The sequence below is a fragment of the Fukomys damarensis genome, unplaced genomic scaffold (genome assembly GCF_012274545.1).
Source record: "Fukomys damarensis isolate Sample0158 unplaced genomic scaffold, DMR_v1.0_HiC HiC_scaffold_22, whole genome shotgun sequence".
Classification (NCBI taxonomy): Eukaryota; Metazoa; Chordata; class Mammalia; order Rodentia; family Bathyergidae; genus Fukomys; species Fukomys damarensis.
In genome coordinates, this window is record NW_022900934.1 from 4,395,132 (window position 1) to 4,408,488 (window position 13,357).

The window sequence follows — 13,357 nt, forward strand, 5'->3', positions numbered from 1 at the left end:
GCTCACAACTCCAGGCGCGCGCAGGATTCAGTCCCCTGACCTGGGCACCGGCTCAGACACCTCAGGTTGTCTCAAGTGAGGCGCAGGGAGACCCACTGTCCAGCAAACCTTTAGCCGGCCGGGCACCCTGGGCCGCTCACCCTGACCTTCCATTCTGGATTCTGGGTCTGTTAGCTGAGCCCCCTCCCTTCCACCTCGCCTCGCACTGCCTTTGGGGTCCCTCCTCAGTTTACCCATGGGCAACTCGACTAACCTGAATCCATGAAAACGAGGAGAATCTGGACGGCGTCCTCCATTAGAAACGCCGGATGGGGATGGGTCCCTTTTTGGAAGGGGACTCCGGGGACCTGTCGCGGCGGGAGGGCTTTTTTGGCTTGCAGCGGCGCTGCTGCTGCTTCTCCTTGGGCTCCGCAGACTCCTCGGGGTCCCGCGGATCCTTCTGGTTGGGCTCGAGCTCCTCCCCCTCACTGGAGCTCTGGGGCTCCTGAGTGGTGGGCTGTGCGTCGGGGCTCTGTAACTTCAGAGCGTACAGGCGCTGGGTGAGAGACTGGTTGAAGGTGGAGCCCTTGGGCACCGGGGGGCCGCGCTCGTCTTCTGGCTCGGTCTCCGGCTCGGTCTCGAAGTCGGTCTCAGACTCGATTTCAGACTCCGTCTCGGTCTCGTAATCGAACTCTTCTTCGTACTCTAGGCACTCGGGAAGGGACAGCTCGAGGTCTCCCTCCTCGCGCTCGTGGTCAGAGTCAGATTCAGAGGACTCAGGGAATACCGGGGCACTGGAGCGATGATGGGCGTTAAGGAAGCTCCGGTGCTGCCCAGCCGCGCGCTGCTGGGCACGGGCGTTGGAGGTGGCAAGGGCGCGGAGGAGCGCAATGGAGCAGGAGAGCCAGAGGAGCGCGGTGGCTGCCCGGCGGCCTATAGGTGGGCACAGATCGTTGTAATTATGGCGAGCTCGGCGCCACTGCTGAGCCCGGGACCTCCGATCCATTCTCTCAGGCGCGCACCGAGAAGCCGACCCGCCCTCTGGCTCTGCAGAGCGCGGCTCCAAGGCGCATCGGCTGCCTCGCCGGAGCCGAAAAAGGTGCACCCTAGGGAGTGAGAAGCTGGGTCCAGAGGTCCCAGTTACACCTCTGTACGAGGAGAAAAAAAGATGCACCTACCTTCCTGACCACTTACGAACTTTCTAAAGCTCCGCGCCTCTGCTTGCCTCTGCAGACCCCCAAAAAAGGGATAGGAAAGGGGAGAAAAGATCTGTCTCCTCCCGGGCTCCTCTCGCTAAGTCTTAGACCCTGTGGTCTAAGGCTCAGGAGAGGTGCCTCCGCTAGTCCTCTCGCTGGGGAGAGTAAAGAGGAGACTGAGGCGGGGAAGGATGGGGTGGTGAGGTCCTGCGAAGTTGCGCGCCCGGACTTCTGCCGGGCATGTGCAGTAGGGAGGTGGGGGCCGCCTCCCTGCGAGCTGAGCTGTGGCGCGGAGCGGGTGGCGCAGACCCTGGTGGGCCGGCAGGTGGCAGGAGGGAACCTTGTTTGGAAGGATTTGGGCAAAGTCGTGGTGGTGGTGGGCGGGCTGGCGCTGGCGAATGCCAACGAGCAAGCCAGAGAGCTCTAGCCACAGGTAGGTTAGCTTGGGCACCTGGAGCGGATTCCTCCACATTGGCCGCCCCCCTCCCCACCCCAGCTTCTCCTGGACGAAATGACCATAGCCCTTGAGCAGCTGAAAAGAGATTGCAGAATTGCAAATATTCAGGGGAGTACATGAGTATTCATGACCCAGCCCGGGGCATTTTCCGAGGGCTTTAACGTTTTGAGGGTGGTAACCTCAGGCAGCCATTAATCGCAGGACCACCTTTGGTAGATATGCTATAGTACTGCAGTTAGAGACGCTTCCCAAAAACTGTATGACCTATGCAGTCTGGACTGGCTAGTTATCTCATGGACAAATAAGCCTCTTCTTTTAAGAAAGCCCCCACGGTTCTGGAGGTAGGTGGGTCTCAAGTCTGCAAACCCATGGTTGGCCCCAGCTGAGAAGGTGTGCGCTGGAAGGACCAAGAGCCAGGGTCAGAGAAGACTCTGCTGCACCACTGCTGATCAGTCTGACAGCTGCTGCTCTCTCTCGGGGAGGAGAGTGGTCGGCTCTCACAGAATCTTCACCAGATGCTCTTAGAGCTGCTTCTTAGGTAAGTTTTCATTTGACATATTCGTGGAGTGCTTAGCATATATTAAGCTCTATTCTAGGCACTGAAGGCAGAATATTGGGCAAAAAAGTCTTGCATTAAGGAAAGGATATAGAGAATTGAATCTGTTAGTGGGAACACTGAATCCTTTTACCTCTGATTTTTTTATTTATTATTTTTTTGGTGGGGGGGGCGATACTGGGGATTGAACCCCGGCCTTGTGCGTGCTAGGTAAATGCTGTACCACTGAGCTACATCCCAGTCCTTCTCATTGTTTAATGCAGCTTGAATTCTATCAGAGAAAACAGATCAGCCTGAGCATTAGAGCTAGGGGGCGGCCAGATACCACTGGATTGTAGTGTTGAACTCTGACGGCTGAAGAATTGGAATTAACTAGTCCCATTCTTTCTCAGCTCTGGAAAATCAAATGAGCTCCATGGGGTTGGCGGGGGGGGGGCCCTGCAGTGGGGAAGCTCTAGAGTTTAATCTGTAATGTGACTGCTTTTTTCCAGGGTGTGTGTCTTTGGTCTGGTCCTCCCTGTTAAATGCAAGCTCCCCTTTTGCTATAGTGAGAGGTCAAAGGTGATAAAGCTCAGAGCTAAACCACCTTCCTGGAGGAGTCAGGGATTTAGCTCAGTGACAACGTGCCTGCCTGGCAAGCTCACGGACCTGAGTTCAATCCCCAGTACTGAAAAAAACCCAAAAACAAAAACCAACAACCAACTTCCTAGAATCTATGAAGCGTCACCAAGGTTGTTCCACCTGAGACTTGTGTCACCAGTTGGGCTCTTTTCTCTTTGTGAATCAGTGTGGGAAAACTTGGAGAGGAGAAGCTACTTCTCCTAATTCCTTTGGTCCACCAGCGGTCCCCACTGGTGCTCCTTTCTGGTGGCTGAATAGTTGCCCCCAAAGCCATTCCTCACCACCTTCACTCTCTAGACACCAGGCCTGCATGACAGCTGCCAGATGGAGAGTTAAGATCTCAGTGAGATTCCGGCCATTGCTTCTGATGGGTGGTGGTTTTGTTGTGCATCGTGGCGGTGGCTGTGTTGTACCTCATGTTCTAAGAGTTAAGTTTATAGCATTAAAATATGGATTACTCTAATAAAGAAGAATTGATTTGGCTAGCCTCACAAAAAGACAGAAGTCTGCGTTCCGGTTGTGTCCCACTCTAAGACTTTCCAGAGAAGCTGGAGAGTTTTTATTATCACGAGCACTGGCATGGCTCTGATCATCTTGGGGGCATTATTATTGGGAACTGGGCAGGGGCATTTGGAGCTCTAGATTTCACATCCTGAACTCTGCCTCCTAGTCCTGACTAATAGGGAGATTTCTAAAGGCTCTGTTCATGTTGATCCATCTGCTTTATTTCTTTCAATTAGAACAGCTCCACCAACAGTGTATGGAGGATAAAAATGTTGGTCAAGCTGATTTCAGGGCATATTGAAGAAAGAAATCAGGAATATTTGGGTGCTGGTAAATGCTCTTTCAATGGAAAGTAATGCCAGCTATCAGCAGTGAGGTAGATTATGATTCTTTAGTGTACATAGGAAAGTACTTCATTTTTCAGATGGAGTGCTTTATGCCTATAATGGAGATGACAGCTCAGAGCCGATTCACTAATATAGATACACTGAGATTGCCTGCATTATTAAAAAATATGCATTACATAATACATATTTTGGACTAGATTCTACATTAGCAATGTGCTTTCTTTGAAAGATGCATTTTAATCAGCAAATGAACATTTAACAAAACACTGAATTTTTGAGCCCCAGTCATTTGTAGTTACAAACACATTTCACTGTGTGTTGCAGGCTCTAGGAGGAGCAGGGGACTGCACTGAAATACTGTACCATCTCACACTTAGTGCCGAGGTCGAGCAAATGGGTCTGTGCAGAAAATGCTGTTTAAAATGCATTACGTGCATGACTTTAAAAAGTGCTTGCTACAGAGTGAATTTCAAAAAGGGCCAAGTGCGTGATGAACGACCTCAGTTGTTACCACAGTAAGGAACAAGGGGCTCTCTCTGTCTGCCAGTAAATAAAGTACAGCCATATATTACCTCAGGGCTTTGCCCGAGGGAGGCTCCTAAACCAGATGGTCAGGAAAGTGCAGATTCCAGTTCATTACAGTATCATACACTAAGGTTTTTATTTGGATATATTGTCAAGAATATTGTCTTCAGCCCTTTAAAAGATTGTCATAAGCAAGAGGCTTTAAGAGTTACTTTATGTGGCTCCAGAAGGGCAAAATTAAAACCTATGGGTAGCATTTGTTGATAGCTTTCAGCTCAGCCTGAGGAGGAATATTCTAACAGTCAGGGCTCTGGAGTAGTAGAATAGGCCTTCAGAAGGTTGTTGGCTCTCTGTCAGAGGCAGTGTTAAGTCAAAGGACAGATGACCACATAGCGGAGATATTTCATGTGGTCCTCGAGCTGGGTAGAGTTGAAACTTCAGGCTCAACCGGTCCTCTTCAACTCAGGTCTCATTTCCATGCAAGGCATCTGAGGCCCTAAGAGTAGGGCTGGGAGCTGACCAACAGTTTTCAACTCTGCTTCTGTTTGGGAAGCATTAAAAAATGCAAGTAGCTCAGTGACAGGAAGGAATATTTGGGTGGCACTTTCAAGACAGGTGGATACAATGAACTCAGTGGCCCAGCATGGAGCTTTCATTACTCCACAGGGCTCTGAGGCTCTTTGCTCCACGAGTCACTTGTTGGAGCAAAGACATCAGTCAAGTCCATCTATTAATTACATCGGTCCTCTTTGCCTCCCCTCCTGGAGCTGTCTCAGAAATTACAAATGAAATTGGCTATTTAGCAATCATGAATTGAGTCACTTCTATGACCAAGACACTTTTCCTGGCATTGTGGGGAGAACAAAGTAATTGAAGATGAGCAATTCTTGCCATCCAGCAATCTGTATATCAAGTGAAATGCCCCCAAATATTGAAAGCAGACTGCCAACAGGTGCCAAAGAATAAATTTCACACCAGATAAGTAAACAGGGGAGAGGAGCTGAGTAACAGGGATTAGAATCAGAGGTACAGTTGGTCTGGTGGTTTTCTGAAAGGTGGGTTTTTTTTTTTTTTTTTTTAAGCCTAGTCTAACTTTGAAATTTTGTTTTGATTTTTTTTTTTTTTTAAAGCCCATGAAACAGTTGCTTTCAATCCACCTGTTCCCAGTGCCTACCATGTGCAAAGTCCAAGCACTGGTCATGCTGGGAGAAAGAGATGAATCGCATGAGTTTTTAGAGGGCTATTATCATAGGTCCAGTAGACATCAACACATTTTCCAAGATGAGACTGAAGATAAAGAGTTGGCTCTGCTCTGCCCAGTGTGTGGGTACAGTCACTCTTGAACAAGGTTTCTGGACGGTCATTGGAAAGAGTTACTTTTGGAGATGGAGAGCTTTACAAACTTTCCTTTGGAGATAAATGAATTCAGAGACTGAGGTGCTCTCCACCCCACACTGTGTCAATCAGCCAGAAAGGCTCAAGTCCACTGAGAATTTGGTGTTGCCACCCCCCACCTGTTCCCCAAGAGGAACTGGGTATGACACAAGAGCATTTGGCTCATCTCTCTAGGTGTTATTTTTCTGTGACTCAGACTGGACTGATCTCTTGGCTCTCACCAGGAGAAATGGTGAAAACCCAGAGTTCCTGATCTGCGGGGATGCTATCTCTAGCTAAAAGCAAACAGTACAGGAAAATAATGTTTTTGACATGGCTGGGTTCTGTCCAGGTTCTGTTGGGATTGCAGTACTGTATTTTTGCCATTCATTTCAGAAAGGGAGTAGGATGAGAACTGAACCAGGTTCCTTTATGCAGAGATGGTTGTCTCTCAGGAGTTGCCTTTCCTGTCCCATTGTTTTCTGTTCTGTGTGGATTCTCCCATTAATGTCATACTTATCTCTTTCACTCCCTCCTACCACAGAAGGAGCAATCTGTAGATCCCTAAGGCTCCCATAAGTGAAGCAGCAACTGTGGTGTACAGGTCCTCCTAACACATGGTGCCTCCTCCTCTGTGCTTTGGCCCTGGAGCATAGTCTTCATGTGGTCACTGGTTCAACTCCTGGACTCTGACCACTTGCCTTGCTTTGGCTTGTAGAAGTCAGGACTGGGTTCTGTCTGCCTGCCTCGCCCTGATTAGCTTGTCCAGATCTTCCCTACGGCTGGCTGAGGCATCATGTGCAAATACGTCCCCGCCCCAGGTGATTCTGACCACAGATGCCTGCCTCTGCCCTGCACGCCAGCTTCTGCCTGGAGCTGGTGGAGTGTGGGTAAAAACATCACCAGTTGCAAAGGACTGCCTGTCAGGAGTGGCCTGGGCTTATGGCTTTCTTTTGTCCAGCTCTCCTGGACATCTCACCTTTTCCCAGCCTCTTCTGCAGGAGCTGAGAGCCTCAGAGGTGTTTTCATCTCGTCTGCCGAGGATATGACTCACCCTTCAAAGCGAGGGGGAGGAAAGCAAGCTTCAAGCTGAGAGGGGAGAGGCCTTTAGTGGTGTCGTGGTCAGCCACACGCTCATAGAATCCTTTCAGCTGAAGCTCTTCAAACTATGATTAGACCAATTTTACATGTCTAGTCACCGAGGCTCTGGTAGATTGGGACTGTTGCTATATGTGCAGAGTGAAGTGGAGAATTGAGGCAATTATCTTCAGGCAAATGAATCTGGGCTCTGTAATCACTCCATCCTGATAACGGGGGAAATCGGCCTTATTCACTGTGGCTTTGCTTTGAGTTAAAGAGGAGTCTAAGGTATTTGTTTGTTATTTTTGCTTGGCTTTGTTTTTCCAAAAGGCAGTCTGCTGAATATCCGGTCCTGCTCTGAGCAGGTGTTGGGAGTGTGTGGCTCCCTTAGGTCTCAGAACACTGCCACTCAGTCAGGTGTGTGAAGAATTGATGTGGATCGGTTTATAATCAGATCAGGTCCACAGCAGGGTGCTTTCCAGCTGGCCTGCCTCTGCTTCCTTCCCGTGGACTCTTCCATCTTTTCGTTTTACCCCTCTGCCTGTGTGCATAAGAAAGATACGATTCCTGACAGGGCCTGTGAGTGGCATCCGCTGTATGTACTGAATCTCGGGAAACAAGTCTCAGGATCGGGAACAACAACATGTTATATGTTGGCGACGACTTTAGGGCCCTCTCACCCCCAGCCATTGTTTTGGCTAAAAATCATCATAGACTGGAAGTCTTTTCCTTTTGTTGGTTTAGAGATTGTTTCATAAAACTCACTTTCTTCTCAGCTCTTCACCCAAAAAGGCCGAAGGGAGAGCAAGAGAAGATTCTCTGTTTCCAAGCCATAGGGGTCTGGTTGCAGTCACACAGGGACTGCAATCAGGGAGTCGTTCTTGAGTGAGCCTCTGTGTGTTTAGGAAGCATTGGCGCAGCAAGACCTCAGAGCAGGGCCTACGGGGTGCTGGGCAGAGGATGCTCGACAGAAGAGGTGCCTTCCACAGCCCCCCCACTTGATACGCTCTGAATCTAATTAACTGCCACAGTGTGCTTGTGACTAGAAGTGCACCAGGAATTAAGGACTCACGCTGGACCTTGGAAAATACATAGGAGCTAGAAAGATTCTTTTCCTCACTGTCAAGAAATCTTCATCTCATCTCTTAAAATTTCTAATATTGTGCAATTAGTTTTTTTTTCTTTTTTAGTCTTTCTTGTCTGCAATGGATATAAGAGAGCTTTGAAGGCATCTGTGTCTCCTCAGAGCATTGTGCCTCCACTGTGGTTTGTGTTTTTTGAATTTCAAGCTGGTTTATTTCTACTGCATTTGTTAAATCGGGACATCTTTCCCTAGTGCTTTACTCACTGCTTGGTTTACAGCCTTAGCGATCATTGTTTTATTACAGTTTAAGATCTGCTGGGCAAGTACCTTGTTACTGCATCATATCTCAAGAGTTCTCTGATATTTTTGCCCATTCTTCTGTAGAACCATTTTTTAATAAAGTTCTCTAATGGCCTTGGTGATATCTTGAGTTCAGTCTCTAAACTGGGAAGTGTTGTCTTTTCTCCATTTAGTCTCAGGCAGAAGTAGTGTCTCCTCATTTATTCACATCTCTGTTTCTTGAATATTTGTGTTTTCTAGTCAGGTGCAGTAGCATATGACTTTAATCCCAGCACTCTGGGAGGCTGAAAGAAGAATTACAGGTTTGGTCCCAGCAGCATAATGAGTTAGCGAGACCCTGTCAGATTAAAAAAATAAAATAAAATAAAATAAAATAAAAAAGCATTTGGTGCGAAGGCCGTGGTTCAATCCCCAGAACGACCAAAAAAATAAAAATAAAATATTTGTATTTTCTTAATGTAATTTCATTGTGTCACATGTATATGAATATACATGTAGTACATTTCCTGAGAATTTGATATTTTTGTTGCTTTGTGAATGGCCTCTCTTTTTTCCCCAAGTAGATTTTTTTGGCTATTTATTACATATTTACAGGAATTATATAGATTTTTTTTAAAAATTGTTCTCATTCTGCTACTTTTAGAGTTTGTTGGGGGATAAGGCAGCCAGTGGCCACCCCAGGACACACTCCGCAGTTCTCTGGAGGGAACGGGAGAGATTCTTTCATGAAGAAGACCATTCAGCTAAGTCACTTCGAAACGTCAGTGTGCAGTGAAATGAGGAGAGAAAAGGTTAAGTGGTACCTTTCTCATTGAGCTAAATTTGTTCAGAGAAGGGACTAGAGCCGGACATGGTAGCACAGGCCTGTGATCCCAGCGCTTGGAGGCTGAGGCAGGAGGATCGCTGCGAGTTCGAGACCAGCCTGGGCTCCATAGTGAGTTCCGGGTCAGTCTCACTACACAGTGAGACCCTGCCTCAAAAACAACAAAACAACGACAGAGAAGGGACTAATCTTGATTTATGAGGGTAATAACTTCGTGCCTTTTCAGAGTTTGTTAGGAATTTCTTTTTCAAAGGACTGTAGATAGTATTTATAGTTTTTTGTTTTAAGATTTTAGAGGTTTTAAAAGAAATAAGTGCTCAGCCCTCCCCAATTTAAACTTTGAACTCTCTCTCCCCCAAAGAGTTTAGAAGTTCTGTGTGTGTGGTACTAGGGATTAAACCCAGGACCTTTGCACTGATCTATATATCAAATCCTTTTTTTTTTGTTAATTTTGTGACAGAGTCTTGCTAAGTTGCCCAGGCTTGCCTCAAACTTGAGATCCTCCTGCTTGTAGACAAGCACCACCATACCTTGTAGAAGGTTTTTTTGTGATTTAGCAGATTAAAAAGACAAATTGGCAGCCCTACGTTAGCACCACACATTTCTTTTGAAATGTTAGCATTGTCAGAAATCTCAAAGTCTAGTCTGATTCAATGTTGTCTTGGTTTTACAGTTTTGATATTTGGTAAATCTGGGCTTTTTATTTAAAAACAATTTTTAGCTTGTTATTTTGAATTCTTCTAGTTAATCATGTCATTTAGATTGATTTTTTTTTATTTCTTTCAACTTTCTCTTAATTTCTTCATCCTGCATCTGTACCTCGCTGTGTTCTCTGAAAGTACATGAGAGAAGAGGATATTTGATACTACATGAGAGGGAATGGAATGAGGCACCCTCATTCCACTTCAATTTTGAAAGGAATTTTCTCTACCATCTTTTCTCAGAGTGAGTCAGCAGAGAGGCTAGAGGGGAGAGGCCTAACGCCAGGGTGGAAACCTTGTCTCCTATCTCCTGGCCTTCTACCTGCAGGCGGTGATGGTCTGTGGATGGCGGTGCTGGCTGAGCGAGCCAGGGGAAGGAGTCCAGCCAGGCAAAAAGAGCCTAAAATAATGATGGAAAGGCAGTCAAGTTGGGTTTCCTCTGTGTGAGTCTCCAGTTTTGTTCTTGATGAAAACTTTTGGAAGCCACAGGAGTTTGATCTCCAGAAATGCTCTGAGTACCCACTGTGGGTCATCTGCTGTGCTAGATGCCGAATGGTAAGCTGCCCAATCTGCCTACCCACTCAGTGAATGCAGGGAAGGATCTGGAAGTAATCACACGAAGGAGGGTCTCGTTACCATCTGAGCCGAGGACACTGGAGAAGAAATGTGTTTTTTCAGAGTGTACAGCGGAGGAAGCTGCCCTGGATTTGGGCTTGTCGGGGAATACTTTCCTGAAAAGTGCACATCGAGCTGAGAACTGAAGGATGAGCGGGTGGTGGCAGGGGGATGGTGCCATTCCAAGCAGAGGAATAGTGGATTCACAGACCCTCTGCCGGAGAGGGGCTGCACCTGGTAGGGGAGCTAACAGGAGGTGGGGGCAGACCTGGAGGGCAGCGGTAGATGAATCTGAAGAGGTGGGCAGGGACTACCACAGAGGGCCTTGGCAGCCCAGCGGGAAGAAATGCAGCCCTGTGTTTTCTGAATAGGCTTGGAGCAGCAGGAAGTCCTTGTCCTGATGGCAGGGAGGTGCCCTAATCAAGTTGTTTGTTTCAGAGGTCTCCAGCAGGGTGGGGGATGGAATTCTAAGGGAAGCTAGAGTTGGTGATCTCTAGGTCTAGGGAGGTGGACAGTTCTAGGAATATAGAAAAGTGGTGGTGAGAGTGGCTTCAAGAGCTTTTTAGGAGGTCGACTAACAAGACCTGGTGACCGGGCGGATGTGGAGAATGGCTGCGTCCAGGGTGATGTGCAGGCGGCACTACCTAGAAGTCTGTACCCTCCTTCCTCTGATCCGGAGGAGGAGGAGACCCAGGTAACTGAGCTCCCGCATGCTCCGCGAGGTGAGGGGAGACTTCCTCGAGTTCCGCTTACGAGTTGGAAATGCCTTTGAGCACTTAGTGGAGAGGCTGTCCTGGAGGCAGGAAGGACAGAAACACCGCAAACTGGATTTCCGGCCAAAGTCGGTGTGGACAGAAGTCTTCCCAGAGCTGGAGGGAGATCTAGTGTCTGCCCTTGCATTTTACAGGCAGGATCACAGGATCAGAGAGGGGCATGGGAACAGTAAATTCTTGGCCAACCCAGCTCTTGTGCTGCGTTTTCCTAATCTTAGTTTTATCTCTGAATTTTTCACTACACCAAGTAGAGAATCTTCGTGTACGGGTGGAAGGTGAGCCCGGGGCTCAGATGTCAGCCCTCTTGATATCCGGTCTATTTCTTGTCTGCAACCAAATGGACAGTTCAGAGCTTCACATTCTTTTCTTGGTCACTTTAGAACTGACATTCTACCAGCTCCTCGTTAAAGAAGGAGCGAAGCAATAGCTGGCTAGAATTGTTTTGGAAGCTGTAAATAGAACTATACCATGCCCTTAATAATCAAGCCTGGCATAGTCCACACAGCAGTGGGGAAGGACTTGGCCAAGGTTAAAGCTAATATAATTTGGTGACACTCTTTCTCTGCTGGTTATTCAAAAGTGCAGCCAGCTCCAAAGGTCCAAGTTATTACTTAAAATGGCCCCCAAACATAGGAATTAGGGTACAACAAAGGCAAGTAAAGTGTTCTCAGAACGCTTTTTCAAGATGTCTTCTCTGAGAAACCCATGGCGTTATAGCCTCTCACGTGCCTTCTTAGCTTTAATTTTGAGTCACACATGTAATTAGCATATAGGAGCTAATAATTCAGAACTACTAATTAGAGCCAGGCCAACATCTGCTTTGCACCCGATCGTGAGTAGGAGAAAGGGCTTGGAGTTTTCCGGCTCTGCTTGGGACCAGGGCCTTGAGGCTCAGAAGCTTGCCTTTCTCACGCGTTAGCATGTCCAGAAAAAGACTGAACTCCAGTGAAATATATTTCAGAAATTTGCCGCAAAGGGAGGGAGAGGGAAAATCTAACTGAAAGATGTTGGAAAAGAGCGGCCAAGAGCGGCCAGTCTATTGTACTTCCTTGTGGAGTGGCCAAGCTCAGAACTCAAATGGCTCAGCTGCTGTCAGTGGTGACCACTGGTGAGCTCTTCTAGTGCTCTACTTCTAGTCCTCTCGCCCCTTATCATCTGATAAGGTTAAACCTAATCCAGACCTAGATGGGTTGCACTGGGAATGGCCACAGTTCAAAGAATGCTCTCCAACCTCTGAAACCAACACCCCCACCCCACCCTGCTCACTGCAGCGCTGAGTTGACTTAGTCTCCATGAGTAGGGTTACCATACAACCAGACATTTCGAGCGAAAGGCTGCATCCCCTGAAGAGTTGCAGGGCTGCCTGGGGCGTTCAAGTCTTCCTGGCAAGCCAGGCTGTGTGGACTCCCCCAGCTTCCCTTTGTACCAACATTAATGGTTACTATTAATAATGCAGTCATAGCACTGTGATGGAATATGTAAGTAATGTAATTATATAATTCATGTTATTTTATTATTTTCAGCAATTTTAAGAGTAGTAACTTCCCCTTTCCTACTATGTTTAAAACAAACTTCAGCATGAGGAAGGAGCCCTCAGAGAGCCCCAGTAAGTTGAGTGGAGTCCGTGCGGAAATTGATGTTTGCTTAACTGTGTTTCTTTCAAAGTCGTCGTTGAAGGTTCGGGAGAAGAGAGCAGTGAGGAGGCAGAGGGCAGGTGCTTTCCCAGAGGCCCCTTGGGCCGTGGCTGGTGGCTCTGTGGAGCACCGTGGAAACTCTGGACACCTGCTCCCCTCGTGGGCTGGGGGCCCAGTGCACCCTTTCCAGCTGCGCCATATCTGGGCATTGACCAGAGTGCAGTTTGGGCCAGATTGGGGGTTTCTGGCCATTTAAGTGCAGACTGAGCTCAAAACTAAGCTCAGAAGTACCTTAGAAATACCTTAGAAAATTTGAAGCCATCTTTGTTTAAACTTCGGTTACTTTCTCCTATCACCTTCATGATCTTTTTTTGCCGTATTCAGGTGCGCTCAACTGTTTCCTTTAAATCAGCTTGTTTTCCTTTTGAGAATGGCGTTGTTTGGTTTTTTATTAGTAATTTTCGCGATGCCTAGTCAATATATCCAGTGTGGAGGATTTGATATATATATACATGCCACTCCTCTCTCCTTTTTACTTCCTCTCTCCCGCCCTCCCATCTCCCCCATTCCCAGATCCCCATCCATGGGCTTGTTTTTAAAGAGAAATTAGACCAATGCTATAAGAGCACTGCCACCAGCACTTGGCTTCTGGTTAAGTACTTCTTATACATACGTGGAGATGAACGCAAAGCTCTTAATATGGACAGCGTTTACCCTGCGCCCGCGCCCTCCAGGGCTGTCCTGAGCACCACCTCGATTTGCCCAGCTCCTTGCAGCCTATTCACTGA

The 13,357-nt window shown here is 47.6% G+C and overlaps 1 protein-coding gene across 1 annotated transcript; it reads right to left on the reverse strand.

The window, feature by feature from the left end:
• Window positions 1-257: 257 nt before the first annotated feature.
• LOC104865308 (neuroendocrine secretory protein 55) lies at window positions 258-1,434 on the reverse strand. Its single transcript, XM_010628765.2, has one exon. It carries the CDS (start codon window positions 983-985, stop codon window positions 296-298), a length of 690 nt encoding a protein of 229 aa, XP_010627067.1. The 5' UTR covers window positions 986-1,434; the 3' UTR covers window positions 258-295.
• Window positions 1,435-13,357: the final 11,923 nt, after the last annotated feature.